General features: G+C 47.8%; 5 protein-coding genes across 5 annotated transcripts; 3 read left to right on the top strand and 2 right to left on the bottom strand.

Annotated features, from left to right (window-relative positions):
- Positions 1 to 458: 458 nt before the first annotated feature.
- On the bottom strand, positions 459 to 4007 carry BJY04DRAFT_231107 (uncharacterized protein; the record flags this gene model as incomplete). Its single annotated transcript, XM_073719440.1, has 2 exons — positions 459 to 1396; positions 1430 to 4007. 2 exons carry the CDS (start codon positions 4005 to 4007, stop codon positions 543 to 545), a joined length of 3432 nt encoding a protein of 1143 aa, XP_073575502.1. The 3' UTR covers positions 459 to 542.
- A 2260-nt stretch (positions 4008 to 6267) lies between these two features.
- BJY04DRAFT_205399 (GTP cyclohydrolase I) lies at positions 6268 to 6845 on the top strand (the record flags this gene model as incomplete). Its single annotated transcript, XM_073713592.1, has 2 exons — positions 6268 to 6489; positions 6543 to 6845. 2 exons carry the CDS (start codon positions 6268 to 6270, stop codon positions 6843 to 6845), a joined length of 525 nt encoding a protein of 174 aa, XP_073575501.1.
- Positions 6846 to 13145: 6300 nt separating this feature from the next.
- On the top strand, positions 13146 to 14078 carry BJY04DRAFT_180249 (ATP/GTP-binding protein). The gene has a single exon (XM_073710031.1). It carries the CDS (start codon positions 13219 to 13221, stop codon positions 13837 to 13839), a length of 621 nt encoding a protein of 206 aa, XP_073575500.1. The 5' UTR covers positions 13146 to 13218; the 3' UTR covers positions 13840 to 14078.
- An 856-nt stretch (positions 14079 to 14934) lies between these two features.
- BJY04DRAFT_180243 (uncharacterized protein) lies at positions 14935 to 17549 on the top strand. Its single transcript, XM_073710030.1, has 5 exons — positions 14935 to 15276; positions 15353 to 15566; positions 15626 to 16672; positions 16752 to 17026; positions 17082 to 17549. Exons 1-4 carry the CDS (start codon positions 15009 to 15011, stop codon positions 16981 to 16983), a joined length of 1761 nt encoding a protein of 586 aa, XP_073575499.1. The 5' UTR covers positions 14935 to 15008; the 3' UTR covers positions 16984 to 17026; positions 17082 to 17549.
- On the bottom strand, positions 17537 to 18295 carry BJY04DRAFT_180240 (3CxxC-type zinc finger protein; the record flags this gene model as incomplete). The annotated part of the gene is made up of 2 exons (XM_073710029.1): positions 18126 to 18295; positions 17537 to 18073 (listed from the first exon to the last, which is right to left on the bottom strand). Exon 2 carries the CDS (start codon positions 18015 to 18017, stop codon positions 17538 to 17540), a length of 480 nt encoding a protein of 159 aa, XP_073575498.1. The 5' UTR covers positions 18018 to 18073; positions 18126 to 18295.
- Between the last annotated feature and the right edge of the window lie 899 nt (positions 18296 to 19194).

Here is a 19194-nt window from a genome sequence, read left to right as displayed (position 1 = left end):
ACGCCGGGCATCTTATTCTCACTCTCAACGAGTTGCTTAACCAATTATATCGTAATAGTATCTTTTTGCACATGTATATAATCAAATTCACCCCGATACCCCACAAGATGCACTCAATCAGGACTATGACATTCCAGTGGCCAAAGGAGGGCTGATAACGAGTGCGGTCCTGAATGACTACTGCCACTTCATCAATGGATTCCATCTCGAGCTTCCATACCGGGGAGCCTCTCAGCGTGCATCCCGAGGACAAGGCAGTTGTCCTCAGGGAGGCCGCAGCAGTCCCTACCACGCTGGGTTGTCGCGTGGCTTATGGATGGTCATCGTGTTGGAAAAGCTGGTAACCTTTAGACTGAAACCCTATACCTGCGTTTCAGTACTAGGAACCAAATAATAGCAAGCACGGTGGTGAATACTAAACAAGAACATGGTATGAGGTTTGAAACAATATGTTACTGGTTCAAATTGTTCCAACAGGAAAAAGACAAGAATTAGACCCCTACTCCCTCTCCAAGACGAGACTCAGACTATGGAAGAAAATACTAAGAACCATCCAAAACTAAAAGGCTTTGAACATTTACTTTGCCAAATCCACACCGGCGCAATAGGTTCCGTCCACCGTGGGAAGGAAGCTCAGCCACAACCATAACATGCAATTTCTCACTGGTTATGCCAGCCATTCCCAGTAGCTGCAATACCGCACATATTGTATTTCCTGTGGCAAGGACATCATCCACTATCACCACAAACCCATCTTTCAAGAGCAAATTGTCTTGTATCTCGATCTTCTCTTCAGTCAGATTACTCGAGGACGAAATATGCGAAATGGACTTGGTCATGGAAACAGTGGGTGGGGGAAGTTTCCCAGCTTTGCGAATCAGCGCCAAGGGCACGTTAACCCGAGAGGACAGCCCCGTCGCAAAAGCAAAGCCCGCGGCCTCACAGCAGGCTATATGATTGACTTTAGACCAGTCACCGGTGAAGTGAGTTTGAAGTAAGGATGTGCATAAATTCAGGCCATTGCCCTGCTGTGCAATACCGAGCACGTGGCGAAAATTGATGTTGGGGCGTGGAAAGTTAGGTATGGTGTGAACCATGCTGTTTAGTTGTTGAAGATCATCGTGCAAGAGGGGGAGCAGGTAACGCTTGGCTAGGTTCTCCGCCGCCTCGGTTCCGGCCATATCATTGTTGAAGATCAGACTCGGGCAGTGATGCAAGACCGACTGGTTGGGCATTTCAATGGTATGGAGCTTTCCGTTCTTGCTTTCGCCGCTATCATCAGTGCCAGCATGGCGGCCCCGACGAGATCTCCGTGTCTCTTGGCTCGCTTTAACATGAATCTCAATGAGCCGACTTTCTGGCACAGATTGCGAAAACGCTGCGACGGGCGCCCTGTCTCTCAATCCTGTGATTAGCAGCACATGCACACCTACAGCATTCTGCACCACGCTCAAAAAATGCTCCTCTGGCAATCGAGGCCGGTCCCGAACCTGGTCCTGAAAAAACTCTGTCAACGCTGATCGGTGTTGCTCTTTATATTCACGGTCTCGAAGTAGACGATCCACGTCCACCCCGGTAGCCGCGGCGTATTCTCGCTTAGTTACATCACTGATGCTGACCACGCGCGCCGTGAGGTCCTTGCCCGAGGCAATGAATGCGGATGCCCAGAGGTTCGCACAATAATCCTTTCCGGCGCAGCTTTCACCTGTGACAAGAATAATAAGGCTGGGCATCATTGAAGCTTGGAGGATCGGGCACGCATAAGCCAGCACAGTCTGCGGATCAAACTTCCGCTTCAAACCGGCTAGGCGTGGACCGTTCGGTCTGAAGGCCTTGGCCGCCAGAACGACATCTCTTGGGTCCGGACCAAGGTCTGCACCATATACTCCCTTGCTTAGAGGTAATAAATCTCTGGCAACCTTGTATACCCACTGTATAGTACAATAAGCAACATATGTTTCATCTTGCTCGCGGAGCCAGACACCAGTCACCACGCAGGCGAAATCCCAGTCTCGAGAACCAAAAGCCGTGTTGTCGGCTGCTATATCACAAACTGCCTTGCCACCATGCAATAGATGGATATAACAGAGTGGAGTTGGGCGAGTGCTAATAGCTGCCATCAGAATGCGGACAATACTCTCTGATCCGATGTTCCTCAAGAACAAACATCGTTTGAAGGAGGAGGTTTTGCTGCCGCCATGGCCCCCGTGCATCCCTGTCATGTATATCTCGGTGTCAAACAAGCCAATTCCATCCACAATTTTCAAACTGCTTTTCGACCCCAGTATTGCGTTCAAGCGTGTGGTTGCGAGAAGGGTGGGGTTGGTGGTGGACATAGTGGTACCAGATTCGAACATGGTCGCGCCAAGGTGCAGCCTGTCATTTTCCCAGTACAGATACGCGTCTGCAGAACAATTTTGAGGAAGTTCCTTGACAGCGACTTCATTGAAATTGGTGAGCATATGGTGCGCTTCAACGAAATTGTTTAGAGTGATTGTCCAGTGCCGAACCGAGTACGAGAGAGCAGTATAAGCCTTAAACGTTACACTGATGACAATACCAATATTGGTTCCAGCACCTTTCAACGCCCACAAAAAGTCGGCTTCGTTTTCCGGAGACATAGCACCCGGAGGCCAGTACGGGTCTGGTACCTGACCTATGCAGAAGACTTGGCCGGAGTCGACACTGACTATCACAGCGCCAACAATAGCATCGCATGAAAGCCCGTATAGCCTCGACAGGTGGCCAATTCCGCCTTGCAGCCAAAGCCCCGCGCCTACACTTGGGCGGGATCCTATGGGCACTGTCAGGCCAGCCTTCATACCGTGGCGAATAATTTCCCCGGTTGTACAGCCAGCCTCGACGACAATAAATGAACCGGAGTTAGGCCCATGTTCTTTTTCATCCTTGGCAGCCCGATGAATGTGTACTTGGTTAAACGCGCGCATATCAATTGAAACAACACCAGGCCAGAGACACTGGCCACTGTGACCTCCACCCAGGATGGCCAAGCCGACATTATGTTTCAAAGCCCACTGAACACACTGTTGCACATGCTGAATCTCCGTCGGCTGAAAGATTGCGGCCGGATGATAGGCGTTGGCCACGCGATTCTTGACAGTCTTATCCCCTTTCAATAAAGGCACCTGCGCTGCCAGCTCTGGCAGCATGAGCGCATGTTTAGTGAATGTCATCATGGTATCGGGTGAGCTGAATATGAGACTGTCTGGATTGGCATCCTCACAGCGACTTAAGGCACGGCACACGTCACGCCAATCCACTTGAACTGCGCTATCTACCTCCACATCCTGCATGGTGAAACCAGCAACAAAAGAGGCGAAGCATTCCAGCTCCTGGTCATTATTAGGAACACTGATAGCTCCCTCTGGAAAAAAAGCCGTTTGATGGCATATCAATCCGTCAAGTTGTAATGTTCCTTCACGATGAAAGACTATCACCAAGCCCCCCTCAGGTCGCTCGGCAATCATATGCAGTGCTTGCTTGATATATGCAGCTTTGGGCTTCATACCATACAGGCTGTGGCAGAATAGAATGACATCGAATTTGTTGTTGCTCCTTGTGTTGTGCTCTAAAACGAACGGAGTTTGATAGATGGAGGGCTGGCTTTCTAGGTGGGGAAACGGAATCTCCATATGCAAATCTCGACATAGCCATTCTTTGATCCTTGTGGCAAACACGCCGTTGGGCTCGAGTGCAGCATATTTCTGGATTTTATGTCTCATATGGTCTGGTAGATATCCGAGGACACTCCTCGGACCGGGCCCGATTTCGAGGACTGAGATATGGTTACGTGACGTAAAAACTGGGACAAGGACCTGACAAAGCTGGGGGATAATGAAGTCTCGATAGGTGATATCTCCTAGGCCACGGAGTAGAATTTCATAACCGGAGCTGTACTGTGCATCAGACAGAGGCTGCGTCAAGGATGGTCTTGTTGCTCTGGACTTGTCCCTCAGAGCCTGTTTGAGTGAGCTTAAAGTCGCCATTCTTAGTCCGGTATTAAGGTGTCAACAACAAAATTGATTTCTATGCGTCGGAAGGAAGTGTTCCAGCTGATTTGCAATGAACTGTGCGGCAAAAGTAGAAGATTGTCTGAGAGGTATGATGGTTCCGTTGGACCACCCTTGGTATTAGGTACGTGTTATATTTCTTTCAGCATCTAGTCACATCCGATATATATTCAAACTTTTCGGGCAGAGTGCAGTGAGTGTACATAAACTAAGCACCATTGGGAAGCACAGCATTTGTGCAAATTTCTATTGGCAGTGTTTGGACAGTAGAGCACAGGACTTAACTACACCCTTCTGGAATCATACACGCTGAGTTTAGTCTGGTTCTCAATTGCCTCAACTTGCGTGGCTGATTTGTCAAATTCTAGACCGCTAGTATGTCTTGATCCAAGCCGTTACGCTTTTCCCAGGTCACCTTCATTTTTGCAGAAAAACTCAGAGGAGGCTATTGGTTTCAGGGCAGCAATTGGATAAGCTCAGCTCCAGAGAGTCGCATACCCTAACACAAAACGGCGACCGTGCTCCCTCTATTGCCCAGTGGGTTCGCATACTTTCTACGGGATCAAAGCGACAAATCTATTCTAATTGATAACACAGAACTGAACGTGGTGAAATCTGGACGAATGGCAATCGTCAGAACTCTTACTGAATGAAGAGCTGACTAACATGTGATTGATTTGATATCAGAGCTGCAATCCTATAGAATCACAGAGAGTAGGCTAGAATCGGAGCTATCTATCGCCTTGAGTAAGCCAAATCTGTTCCGGACCCTTTGATAGGTGAATCTGATCATAACTTGTGTCTCAAGGAGGGGGCCGGGGGGTGGGGGGTTTGAGGTGGGCAAAGGTATATGCGTCCATTTTTCCTTTTATCAGGAGGGCGTCAACCCATGCATCCGATTTAATTGAACACAGAGGGTTACCCAGATCTGCAATGTAACCCGTCTTCTGTTGGTGAAGGTAATTGATCACCAGCGAGGAGACTAGGATAAACACACCTCGGGTTGTCTGCGAAATGAGTTCAGAAACATGTATGTTGTGCGACTGCTGCTAGATGAAATTGTTAATACTTATCATAAGATAGATCATAGAAATGCTAGCTTGTAGATCACTATACCGGCCAAATAACCAGGTCGGATTCGTACTTCACTACAAGCTCCATCACTTCTATGGTCACTAGGAGGAACTGTATTTCAGTCAATAAGATTGAAACACAACATGAAGCCGAATGGATAACACGGACTTTGTTTCTAGCTCTCATGTAGCCAGTTCAGAGCACAATCATTCTAGGCTTTTCCTAACATTGGGTTTGCCAACACAGAGTTGGCGTAAGCCTCGATCTCAGGCGATTCTAACCAAACTCCGCTCGAACAGCAGGTCCTAACACCAGGCCAGCCGATCTATATCCTATCTGGGGAAATGCTCTCTTGCAAAGCAAGTGCTAAAGCACATGATGACATTATACGGGGAGCCAAGTGCGACAGCCAGAAAGCGAGGCCTCGAGTGACACCAACGAAGCTGAGCGTGGAACTTCGCTCATATTCCATTGCCATGCACAACGGCTGGGTGCCCACCGCTCCATAATGAGATTAGTATAATGCTGTGTATTCTCAGTTTGCCTGGTGCTGAGCTTGGCTTGCTGCTTTGGCAGACTCTGATCAGGCAAACCCTGCCATCTGTCGTTAGTGGGTTCTATGTTGCGGTCCAGACAGTCCAGAAGCTATGTCGCCCGTGCAAAATAGGAATTGATCGCTGACTCCTATCCTTCGCGTATGAAAGGATGACTGGAACGGTCTATCACATGGGAGCTGCAAGGAAGAAGGGTGGGCGATTTCCTAGAACAAATCGAATTATTAGGCGCTACACCGGTGAAAATGATGGAGCTTGATTTCACATATGTTGTCTATACTGCCATCTTAAGCTCAACATATCAAAGCTCATCCAGCATCCTATATTCATGACAAGCAAAATATCTATGAAAGTATTCGACACAATGGAAACCCCACTAGTATCCAGGGAAGACTCTCAGGGTTTGAAGGTGGAACGACTTTCCAGTGATACTATAGCTGCTAAAACCTTCCACGTCTCGGATAAGGAGGTACAATGCAAAGAGGAACATGCAAAGAATGGTGTGCTACTCACCCTTGTGGTATTGATTATTTTCACTAATAGACTGTGAAGCAGGAAGCTTCGGAACCGAAAAGATAGCGGCCCATCTGGCGTCTAATACCGAAAGAATGTTACGGTATCTCGGAGAGGATCCCACCCGTCAAGGCCTTGTCAAGACACCTGAGAGATACGCCAAGGCTATGCTATTCTTCACTAAGGGCTACAATGAGGATCTTCAGGATACTGTGAATGATGCTATCTTCGCAGTGGATAGCCGGGAGCTTGTGCTGGTAAAAGATATTGAGATATCTAGCCTTTGCGAGCACCATCTAATGCCCTTTATTGGAAAGGTATGATTCTTCCCGGGTGGTCAGTAGTTCTGTGATACTTACTGCTTCTAAAGGTTCACATAGGATATATCCCAGATGGCCGCGTTATTGGCCTCTCGAAGCTGGCCCGCATGGCTGAAATATTTGCTCGACGGTTACAACTTCAAGAACGCCTCACGCACGAGATTGCCTGTGCCATTGAGCGGGTCTTGGTTCCTTTGGGGGTTGGTGTGGTCATAGAAGCAAGCCACATGTGTATGGTCATGCGAGGCGCTCAAAAGTATACTGCCATGACGACCACTTGCTGTATGACTGGTGTGCTGGAGCATGACAGCAAGGCCAAGGATAACTTCCATTCACTTTTGAATCGGCGATGAAGCTTTTTGAGGGCCACTAGAACGTGACTGTAGCAGTTAGCTTTACAGTAATCTAAAAGCGTAGTCATATTCAGGAGGAACTCCCCTCTAAAGCTGTGTTTCGCTTGGTCCTCGCTCTATTGAAGGCATAAGCTCTATCAAGTGCCGATCCGCAGTGGCTCACTTTTGGACCTCGAACAAAAGTAACATATACGGCAGGCATCGCTAGACTAAGGGCTGTACACACTAGAGGGGAGGTTTGCTGTACCATTGAAGGGACTACGACGCAATGCAGTTTAGTCAGATTAGCCGTCGTTAACTAAACTATGACGCAGCAAAGCACCTAGAACTACCGACTAACATCAAAAGAACTTTGAAAGATTAATGTATTCCGGGAGAAGTCAAATGGTGACGCTTTGGCGGAATAAGTCAATGATGTGATAGTAAGTCTTGTTTGCCATACGATAAAAGGTGGAGCAGTAAGTAGGACACCGAATTGCCCTTGTACTGGCCAGAGGTAACTTGTAGGATCAAGGAATCTGCTCAGCAGCTGCTATATCAGAAAGGCATAGCATGGATAAGAGAGAGCTGGTATTGCAGCAGAGCTATTTGCTTTATGAGGCATTATTTGACGCTCACGCTATCTCAACTTTGACCAAGGATGCCACCAGGCGTCTCCAAACAGGCTTACTATCTTGCTCAATAGCTAGGGTGAATGCGTTCTCCCTGGCCATCTCGCCACGCACCGTTGTACCAAAGCCCGCATCACTTACTTCATGCGTCAACGTCCTGTGGCATCCGATAACGATTAGTCCAGCCCGCGCTCTTGTCAAGACCACATTCAGCCGCCTCAAATCATTCAAAAATCCAATTTCACCATGTGGATTGCATCGAACAGTAACAAAAACTACGATATCAGCTTCCCTGCCTTGAAATCCGTCGATGCTGGAAATAGTAGCGGAACTTGGAAGCGAGCCTCGGAGAATCTTGACTTGCCTTGTGTAGGGGGTCAGGATTGCGATTGATGTTGTATTTGACTCAGTAGCCGTCAGTAGTTGATAAACTTTTCTGCATAGTTCCGCTTGGCTGGTGTTGCCCTTTGACTGATACCCATAGTCCTCCGGTCCGGAGCAAGGAACGAAAACGCATCGTGCCAGGGGCTTGCCCGCTATATTTGGTTGCGAAGGCCAAGGGAAACTGCCATTAGGAAGTGGCCTATCAAGGCATGAAGCGTCAGCTCGGAGCTTGCTATCGTAGAATTCGCGCGACGCGAACTCGCTGATTTGCGAATGCATGCGATACTGAACATTCAGCATAACCTTGCTCAGCCTCCCATTAGTAGTCCCATAGTCTGTTGTATACAAACGCTCAAAGAGAGAAACCTCCAATCCCATTGTTTGAGCATATTTGCCTATTGTTCCGCGGAGCTGGACATGGTCGCCAACAAGGATAGCTCGGCGACAGCCCTTGCTTAAAGGAATAAGTGACATGGGCTCCGACTGCTGAGACGACTCGTCAATGAGAACAATCTGAAATTTTTCCTCTCGCAAAAGACCTAGCCCCGCTCCCGCGCATGTTGTGAATATTAGGCCGGCCTGCTGAATGCGGTCAACAGCCACACGTCTGATATCAGGATTATAGTTGAAATCTTTCCGTTCTACACAAGTATATTGGATCAGATCAGGGGATACTTTATGCATCTACAGGGGCATTAGCAGTCAAGAAGAATCTCCAGCTGGAATATTGACAACACGCAAGGTTTGGATAGCACTTACATTGGTAGAAACTCTGAGAGGCTGAATCCCTGACGAACCCGAAAACTGCAGATATCTCTTCAATATGTTATCCACCGCATTGTGACTGGGAGCTGTGACCAGAATGCGCTCTCCATGGGTTCTATGAAGCAGCTCCTGCAGGATGACAGCAACTGTTTGAGTTTTCCCAGTGCCGGGTGGGCCCCAGATACAGGTCAAATAGGAACTGAGAGAAGCCTGGACTGCCTGGTTCTGGCACTCATTGAGTTCAATTCGAAATTCATACTCTGAATCTCGATCAATATACCCCTGTATGTTCTCCTGGCCCCAGTCACCATTCACCAGCAGGGGGTACAAAGCGCATGCACTTGTCTTTTGTTCCATTAAAGTAACCAAGGAGTCCGACATTGCTTTGCTGGTGACAAAGGAGCCACAATGCCTCATTCGCCACCGTCCTTCTGCAACGTAGATAGGTGGGTAAGATAGGCAGCTGAAAGTGACTGTACCCGGCTGGGACGATTCTATGATGGCATCAAAGCTTGGACGTTCCGTTAAGAACACGTTTTCGGGGTATTTAGCTAGTTCAAACCGGACATGATCTCCAGCTGCCAAACGTTCGAGATTTGGGGCGTCTATGCGCCGATTGCAAGTCAGAAGTGGATTTGTAAGAGCCAACGAGCCTGGTTGAAATGTCCACAAGTCGTCGCGCGGGGCTTTTGCGCTCCAAGCCTCCTCGCTGTGGTCAATCGCAACCCCAAAAAGATTTCGGATAAAGTACTCATTTGCTGAAGGGGATTCGTCCAGTAACCGGTCGCTAGCCGGTTGGAAGCATTCCATGCAGACTGCTAGCATGTCTTCCGGTGATCTCAGCAGTAGACTGGCCGTCTCAACAAAGTTCCGGAAAGTTGCTAGAGCCACGTTATTGGCTTCGCAGGCTATATTGCGTAAGGCTTCTATTGCAAAGTCACCCACGTATCTGGCCGCCCGAAGAACTGATTTAAGTAAGTGCGGAATACGTGCAACAAGACGGCGATGTATCTGGCCTGGCAGATTATCCCTCCACGAACAGAGGCGCGAAAAGAAGATGACATTTGCAGGTGCGTAGTGCAGTCCTTGGAGAAGTCCTTCTAGCACCTCGCTAGGGGCAAGCCAATCCTCCACTGCACTGGCCGAGTTAAGGAAGTGGTTATAGATCTTTCCGATCAAACCACCCTCATTTAGCTCAAAACAGGATTGAAGGATTCGAGCAATGTTCGATTGCATCGATATCTGATCCAACTGAGAAAGGTCCCCTCTGGCTATCAAAGCGTGTATATCTTTCGGTTGTGAAGACCAATCTTCTGTGGCAGCCTGGGCAATTATGAGTTGGGGGGGCATCGTCTCAAAAAGTGGTATCGTTTCAAGCGTATCAATACTGAGCTCCCATTTATCTAAGGTTTGGAACGAATGCACATCGTTATTGCTGATCACGTATACTTCCTATGTCTTATGAGCTCAGTTGCCTCTTCATATCAAGAAACGGCGAGCACTTACTGCGCCTATGATTCCATGTCGGCGTACTGCGCCGATTTGAGTCCGGATGTTTTGGCTGAAGCGGTCTAAAGCAATACTTGCGGCCCAATCATGATTGGTGCCTTCCACGATGGTCTGATACCGCTGACGCGCACGATTTGCGTTACCTCGAACTTGGCGAAAGCGGCTGTCATTGGTGCCTAGTTGGCCGATCCAAATAAAGGTGTTCGCCCGCTCGCGGTTGTATAGCTGAAAAGTAGTCTGATTCAGATGCAGCCTGTAATCGTCGCTCGCCCTGAAAGTGCGATCACGGGAGTTGCCTTGGTCTTGCGTATGTGGAAATCCAAACACGAGCACCCTGTTCTGGACAGCAGCTTCTTGATCGAGCTCAATAAGACGTGAGATATAAACGGCAATGCTGAACCGATCGCTAATCCGCAGCACTAGCAGCTTCCGATGGAAGTGTGAGAAGGACTTCTCCAGGACCTCAAACAAATTTGCGAGTCGGTTCTCAAGGGAGAAGATCTTTTTCCATCGCATGCCGGGGTAATCGAGATGAAAAGGCTGTAGTTCGTGCGGTTGAAGGATATCAGATTCAAGGAGACCGTTCATGATCAGGGCCGGAAGTTCGATCTCCGTAGGCAGCTGTTGTAAAAGCCAATATTTCTGTTCTATAGCCAGTGCAGCAAGGTCAAAGTACGGTAGAAACTCCCTTAACTCGCCTTCTTTGGTCCGACGACACCACTCGTAGACAAGTCGGATCATGCAAAACTCCGAACAACTGCGCGGCTGACACAAGACAGTCTCAATCACCTCTCGTGGCTCTGATATTTCGAAATCCCGTCGTGCTGCATTTCTGCGCTGGGACTCTTTCTCTGCTTCTCGAAGCAGTATATTCAGTATAAACGATTCACGAACTTTCTCTTCCAGCGGCGGCAGTTTCTCCAACCTGTTAGGGATCTTTGTCCGGTTGCCGTCGACACATAGCGAATGAAGTCGATTTAGCTCCTGGCACTCACTACTGAGTGCACTGTTCTCTTTACGCATCGCCCATTCTAAGAAGAGGTTCTTAGTACGGGACAAATTAATGTTCGTATACTGGGCGAAATGTTCGATGCGGTCATCCACCGTAATTTTGTCAAGGGAGACAGGTAGCCGGCCAGCAGGATAATGTGCTGGTTCTGATAATCTAGCTGGAATGAGATCAGGATCCCAGCAGACGAAAACTATGATGTAAGCATTCTTCCAGGCAGCAGGTAGGCAGCTTCAATCACTCACAGGTATCACCATCAAGGTCCCCTCCTGACATCTGGTCTGCTGCTGGCCGGTCGCCCTGCACAGAAAACACCACACAATCCTTTAGATGTGAAAGCTGCGGCCGATCAACGGCCATCAGTTTCCTCAGGTCGCCCGGATGGAGGCAAGGATTTCTGGTGATGAGAACCTCACACCCGTTGATCGTTATTGGAGATCCTCCGTTGCTCTCGTCTGTCACGCGTAGATAACATTCTCCTTCTCTCAAAATACCTAGAGGGTCACAGATGCCAAATAATCGTCGAGACTCTGCCACCAGAATACGGCACTTCTGGTCACCCCGCTTGCTGAGCATTTTTTTGTACTCCGTAGAAATCAGACTACGTAGCGAGCCAGATACATACTCAATGCCGTTCAGAACAACTTTCTCAGCTAGATCAAATCGATCGATCGAGCACAGAAAGCCGAATGCCAATACTGGATCTGTCACAGATTGACGCAGCCAGTCAAAGTGTGCCGCTTGTTTCTGAAGAAATACGTCTGTTGGAACACCAAGTGCGCTCAAAAGAAGCACGATTTCACTGTTGAGATAGCCGTAGGTGTATGGCTACCCGGTTAACAATTGTGAGTAGTTTTCAGTCAAATGGGGTTTTCCCTTGCCTTACCTTGGAATACTCAACGACAGCAAAGCTTGGATTTGAGGTGCCTGAGAACTTGCGCATTGAATGTCGAAACTGGAACCAATATGCTTTATTCATTCCAGGTTCCAGTGCAACAACACCTTTGTAACCCTTGAATCGAATCTGATAGACAGATGGGTGGTAGCGCGTATTTCGACTGATGACTGACAGTTTCTTCGATAAGAGCTTCGTAGGGTATGGACCGATCAGCCCGCAACCATCAGTGAAGGTGTATCCATATCTTTCAATATCGTCAATATCTTCGTATCGACAATCCGGAACATTCATTATCGCAGCACCGGAGGAAAACAGCAGCCCGATTCGTTTTGCTTTTTTCATTACAGATTTTATCTTTGAAAAGTCTCCAAGCGATTCCACCAGATTCGCAACCTCCTCTTTGGACCCTTGGAGCAAATAGCAAGATCGCGATTTCAATTGACTGGAACTGTGTCCATAGAAACTGTATAAGACGCCATTGAGGGTAATACCCTTTTTGAGAAGTTTGAGAAGATACTCAGCCGTTTCTCTGGCGGTGAAAGCTTGCCATTCTCCATCGTGCGATTGTCCGAGGCGGAAATCAGCAAAAGAGACATGCATTAATTGGTCCAAGGGTACATCATTCGTGGCGCGATTAGGTTCCAGTTTGATGAACTTGAGCTGGAGCTCGCGCGTTTTTGGATTAGAGAGAAACTCAAGTGATTTGATCCATTGACCGGGGTTATTAGCCCAAGGTCTGGGCACCCCGTGCACCTCATATGCCCAAGTGCAATCACTTGTAAGGAATTCAGACTGGAGAGTGCGTCTGAACGTGCTCATGTTTGATGGAGCCATGATGGAGTATTATTGCTATAGGTAGAGCTCGAGGATTAGTGATGATAAGAATAGCTTGGAGTAGTTTTCTTGGCACTTAACAGTCTTAACAGTCAAAACATCCGTCTCGCTTCCTCTCCTGCGCGATGTGATATAAGGATCCAAGTGTTGCGAACAGAGCTGACCCCACATCACTTGACAAGCGGGCAGCTGCTGTCACTCCTGTGATAAGACGTGGTGCATCAGGGTTGGCTGTCTTTGAGCAGGGATCCGGCTGTCTCGGCGCTCTACGGAAATTAAAATGGCAAACAGGTCTGTCTGCTAATAAATTGAGGGACTTGCCCCAACCTGCCCGTCTGGTTACACGATCGGCCTATTCACGAGATGCAACGACTGTCTCTGTATATTGTCGGTGCCCAATGCACTGGCAAAACAACCCTCATCCAAGCGTTGCAAAGAGCGTTCTTCCTCAAATACCCATCCCTGCATATGCGCGTAATCACAGAAGTGGCACGAAATGTTCTCCAGGACTATCAATTTAGTCGTGATGATCTCACAGATAATCCAGAAAGAGCACTCGAGCTCCAGCAATTAATTCTGGTCGCGCAGTACAAAGAGGAGAGCAAAAGTTCTACGGACTCTCTGCTATGTGATCGGTCTGGAGTCGATCCCATCGTTTACGCAATAAAATATGGCCCACCCCAAGCGAGACAGCTCCTCGAAAGCGCATCGCACTGGCACTACCTCAGAGACCGGATGAGAACGTCGCTGGTAATTCTCTGTCAACCACATCAGGAGTGGCTAGCCGATGATGGAACAAGGTTAATGGCTAAGAGCTGGGAAGAATGGGAAAGCGTGCATCACATTTTTGTGCAGGTGCTGGAGACAAGTGGCATTGGATTTTGGATTATCCCAGAGGAGCTATTAGACCTGGAGGCGCGCGTTGATTTCGTCTTGCGCTTGTGGAACAACCTTGATTCGGGCAGTCTATCTACTCGCACTTAGAGATCTGTGACAGACTCGTGAGTGCTTCCAATGTATTATTTGCCTCTGGATTCTATTACGTCAAGGTCAAGAAAAGAACGTCGAGAGAAATCTGGAAAGTTGGTAGTTTGTCCAGGTTCAGTCCAGTGAATGCCAACTTTTCCCGATTCGGTACTAATAACAACGGCAGGTGGAAACATCCTTTTTAGTAAGGCCCGGGGCCCCACTTCGATTAAGTTAGATTGTGCCACTACCAGCCCTGCCTTTGGACGTTCCCAATGGACACATAATAAAGGAACTTTATGCAATTCATTCCTAATCCCGTCCGTAGTCACGGAAATAGCGATCTTGGTGTGTTAATAAAAAGGCCGCCAGAAATCGTCAGAATGGCTCACCACAGAAGGCCTTACCGGCGCAGGGCCATAACGAAATTGATGCTTCTCGCTTTTGCCCGTAAATTTCCACCGACCTCAGATTTTAGCTTTCAATGATCATTTAACAAGTCTTGCGTTAAGATTAGATGTGTTTTCCTCAAAATATGGCGTATTGGCAGCCGTGCCCAAAGGTTTCTAGCGCTGGAAGCCTTGAAGGCATACAGAAGGGAAACCCACAGGTAATCCTCGGAAATAAAGCACACGATGAGGTCTTTTGTGGTATTGTCTTTAGGAGGGATATCCATTACAAGAATGAAGGAATGTACACACGGTATAAAGCCTCGGAGTAAAAGCAGCTTCGAGAACCTATTACGGACAGATTTTAGAGGCTTTGAGTTTTGGCGAATCCGTATAGCTTGTCGCATTGGCAGCCGGCGATCAGTATGTGAGGCTATCACGAACAAGGGTAGTTACGTCCATTAGCGGTCTCTAGGTGAGTTGTGGCTCATTGTATTACCCCATAAACATGGAAGCGGCCCTTGTGGTGTGCCCATCATGGTATTCCACCACCCAGCTGCCAATTAGTTACCCAATTACGTAGTCGTAACAAAAGGCAGGGTTCCGGCTTGCCGGCCGGTCCCAGCTGAAATCAGTCAGTATCTAAACACCTCCAGGCATAATGATCTTGAGCTACCGAAACAAGCAACGTCGGATTTCGCTTTCTTGTTTTTCTTCGGGTGGTGTGACTTTGCAGATTTCGACTTAAGAGAAGCCAAGGTCGTGAGCTGGCCGTGCATTCCCCGTTTGTCCCTATTTATGGCCCAGCCCCATCTGAATACCACGGTAGTAGATCCTCGGTCTAGCAACGCGATGGCAACACCAGATGATGCTAGGTTTATCCAACAACGTCTCGGCTATAACTTTAAGGATGAAGGAATCCTGCTTCTAGCGCTCACCGCAGCGGGAAAGGGAGGCACCGAGGATGGGCAAGAGAAGCAAGGAAATAGTAGGCTGGCACACTTCGGAAATTACTTGATGCAATTCCTGCTAGCTTGGGTTGGCTTCTCTGGTGACCGGACTCGAGGTGCGTGCTGGCTGTTCAATCACACGCTTTTGAATTAAGGTCAAAGACAGTGGGTCTAACTGTCGAGGATCACAAGAGGAGGCGACTATCCTGCGCACACAATTGAGTAGCCTCAACCACTGTGCCAAAGTGGCCGAAAATGCCGACCTGAACCGCTGTCTCAAGTATGATATGCGATCTGGCTCGAGGTCGGCAGCGGTCCTCCGAAAAGCTTTGAACGCAACCATCGCCGCAGTATTCGTTGACTCGCGCGATCTCGACAAAGCTTTGCAGGTTGCCCAGAATATCGGGTCAGTATAAGCAACGTGTGTCAAAATTGGACACTGATTGAGTGTAATACCTATTACAGTTTACTAAGCCACAACGATTTCGGCATAGATCCACAGCTCTTAACTAGCAACCAAGCTGGTGCCATAGACAGCTTTCGTAGCGGGACTAGACCTGCAGGCGTCCAGCAACCTCTGGAAGAAGTATCACAGGGAACTGGTTCTACACTGACTCATGAGACGAACCAGATATCAGCAGGCCTCAACTTTCTCGAAGCGTCAAATCTCCTTATGGATATGTCAGGCGATCGAATGGACTTCTTCAATGATATCTTTGACGGCACTATCCCGGCGCGAGACACAGAATTAGAAGTGGTTGCTACCGGTGCGAGAAAGCCGCGCAGATCTATCTCAGACAACCGGAGGGTACAGAGAGACGATAATGATGTTGCATTCCAGGCTACTAGTTGCTTGAGACAGTATCTAGCTGAGGAGCGAGAAAGGTGCATCTCGCACCACATCGAACCGCCAGAAGAAACGTTTTTCACCAGAAACATTGAGGAAGAACTCAGAGAGTTAGGCAAGAAGCACGCCAACACTATCATGCTGATCCAGGTTCTGATAGCCAGCTCTTATGCGTTTGTTGCTTTGCGTGAATTGGTTTTCTCCTATAAGGAGGGAGACCACTTTCATCTTTGGCATGTTCACTCAACTCTCGCTGCTCAAGCGCGATTTAACATCATCCAACACCTAGATGGCAAGATTTCTGCCTATGGAATTCTCCGTCGATATCATATACTGCATCTTTTCAGAGAGAGCGTGCCTGCTGATAGTCGAGTCTTGACAAACTTTATCAACATGAACCCGACCGACTTTCGGCGCACAAAAAGGTCCGGGAACCCTGAAAACAATGCCAAATCAGAAGTCACAAATGTGATGATGAAAGCAATATATCCCGACTTAAATCCATGTTCCGCGGAATATAAATTGAAATACAGGGCAATCTCCAGATTACGGCTGCTGGGGGAGCGCTATCACGCTCTGGTTGAGAGGTTCCAGATGGGAGTACTGGGCCTTTTGCCACTGAGTGGACTTGTAAAACCATTTGACACGGGACTTTCAGAAAGAATGTACGTTCCTCTACTCTTACAGATTCTCAGAGCCCCAGCCCTCTTCCTCTCCTCTCTTTTAAGAAGCTGATCTGAATAGGATCCTGGCTTTGCCGGACCCGATCTTTGATGAGCTCTTGGCCATCCTTGACAGGACCCAAGGAGATTTCCTCAGAAGATCGAGTGAGGCAGCAATGCGCTTGATTGCGCCTCTGATGAATAACACGTTTCAGCGTTCTAAGCAATTTCAAATCGAACTATGTGAAATGGAGGATATCATACAACATCCTAAACGATCCGCAGACTTACTAAGACTTCTTGATCAGGTTTGACCATTGCGAAGCATTCCGTGCATGAGCCTTTAGCGCGCTCTTGGTAAGCAAGTCTTCTGATAGCCGATGCCATAGTGTATGCTGAGGAGAAAGTCAAGGTTTGGCATCCATGTTTGGTGGTTTAATGGTCATGTGATGTGACCTTCCATTGTGAGGGGCACCTATGTGTGGGTGCGTGTTGCTCTCCGCGGGTCACGTTCGTTTGACACCAGTGTAAGGAGAGGTTATCAGGGAAGCTGCTTTATCACGTTGATCTTGTTGATAAGATCATATTGTGTGAAAGTTAGGAGACTCAGAACTTGAAGGATTGAAGATGTATATCCATCTTTGTTGCGTCTTTTGGGTTTTGCTGCGCCTTGTAGTCTACTCTCTGGATATTAAAATGGTCTGTTTATCTTGGTCTGAAGGATATCTTCGTCAGGTAAACTCTCGCATTCTAGGCGTGTCTTTCTTGCTTGTATAGACAGACGCCCAAGGTGATGATGGTCGTTAATCTTGACTGCTAACCCTTAAAACTCTAGTTGTGTTCATGCTTTCTAAAAAGTCTTCTCATCCTAGCGCAAACCCATACAATGTCCAGCTTTACACCCTTCACACCTCTTCCTATCATGTGGCCCCTGACTCTCGCCCTTGTGCATAGGCTGATCCATACCTTTGACCCCATTCCATTTTTTCAGACGGTACGTGACGCGGTCCACATACGATTCTTCTTCCAATTCTGGCCTACTTACCCAGTTACATCGTTTGCAGCGTTGATGGTAGACTCTGACGTTGTATTTTTGATCCCTATACATTCGGATAGTGATTGCAATCTTCTTGCTAGACCAGCCGCTGGAAGTGCAGGTGCGATTGTTGCACAAGAATTTACCCATGATATTTGTGTCATAGGTGTTTGTGCAGTTCATGTCGGTGTCAGGGTGGTGAAACGAAAAAGTGAGCTCTGGATGGGAAGATTCGAGGGATGAGCTGATGAGGGCGTGGAGATCTGGGTACATTGAATAGGTCCGTGGGCCTCTCCCCTGATGGGAAGGCATTTTCGTAGAGAAGGGGCAAAGAGCTCGGAACAGTCGGGTCAAAAGTGAGCTACCTCCTATTCTAGAGGTATCAGATGCATAATACGTGATTGAAGCAAGTAAACATACCTCGGTATATAGTTGATGTTCAGGATTTTTGACCATCACTGTGAGAGACTGCTGTTTAGAGAAAGGAGAGTTAAATAGAAGGGATAAAAGAGAAGAGGGGCAAGAAATAAGCATACTGACATGTTTTTGGAAGCTATTTGTCGCATGAGAGTAGAGGCTGCAAAGTCACTTGACGGCTATTCAACCATAAGCCTGGCGCTACTGCGGCCGTGCCTATGAGGGCGGATGGTTTCAGACTAGAAGGTTCTTCATTGATGCAAGTTTGCCCTGCATGCTTTTAAGAAAACTAACCTTCTTGTTGAACACCATGTTTTAAGGTTTAACAAGAGGACATGTTTGTATTTCTATGCCATCAGGTGTAACCTTGCGCTGGCTTTTAATTGGCTCAGCATGTCCTAGAATACTGGGCAATTGCGCTCTAAACCCCTAAGAATACATTGGTCAAAGGTGGGATATAATAATGCTTTTTATGCTTATACTAGGACCTATTGGCACATTAATCAACCATCCATGTAAGAATGGACAGGAGGACCTAGGCCACAGTGGGCACCCGAGGTTCGCTAAATGGCCACCGGAGCACCAGAGATAATTTTATGCTGAACGAAGATATTTTTCAGTCAATCCTTTCTGCGCAATTTCAGTGCCTATATTCTGTGAGTCGAAGGCCGGAAAAAAGACAATGAAATTGTTGTTGCTCTAACTATCTAACAATCATGCCTCTGCCAATCAGCTGTTGTTTTGCTTGCGCGAGCAGCTCTTTCACTTGATCAGATCCCTCTCGCCTCGCAATTCATTTAGTCTTTGAGAGAGCGTCGTTGAGTGCCGGCCCTGTAGGGAGATATTAGTGACAGAGGAAATTGCTTCACTTACTACATGCAGGCGAATCCTCAAAGGCCGATTACTGAGGTATAATTTTCTGCATTATTCCTAGGATCATTCTTGTAAGAAGATATCTTCAGAGATTCAAGGGCAAAGACTCATACTAGGGCACTCGTAAAAACTTGAACCAGATTCTGCTGTAATAATCTTTCTGCTCGGGGGTGGGGGCATCCGGGGCTGGGGCGTGACT

Source organism: Aspergillus karnatakaensis (genome assembly GCF_047715665.1).
Source record: "Aspergillus karnatakaensis strain CBS 102800 unplaced genomic scaffold BJY04scaffold_6, whole genome shotgun sequence".
Taxonomy (NCBI): Eukaryota; Fungi; Ascomycota; class Eurotiomycetes; order Eurotiales; family Aspergillaceae; genus Aspergillus; species Aspergillus karnatakaensis.
Note: the sequence above shows the minus strand (reverse complement) of the source record. Positions and strands in the feature narration are given on the sequence as shown.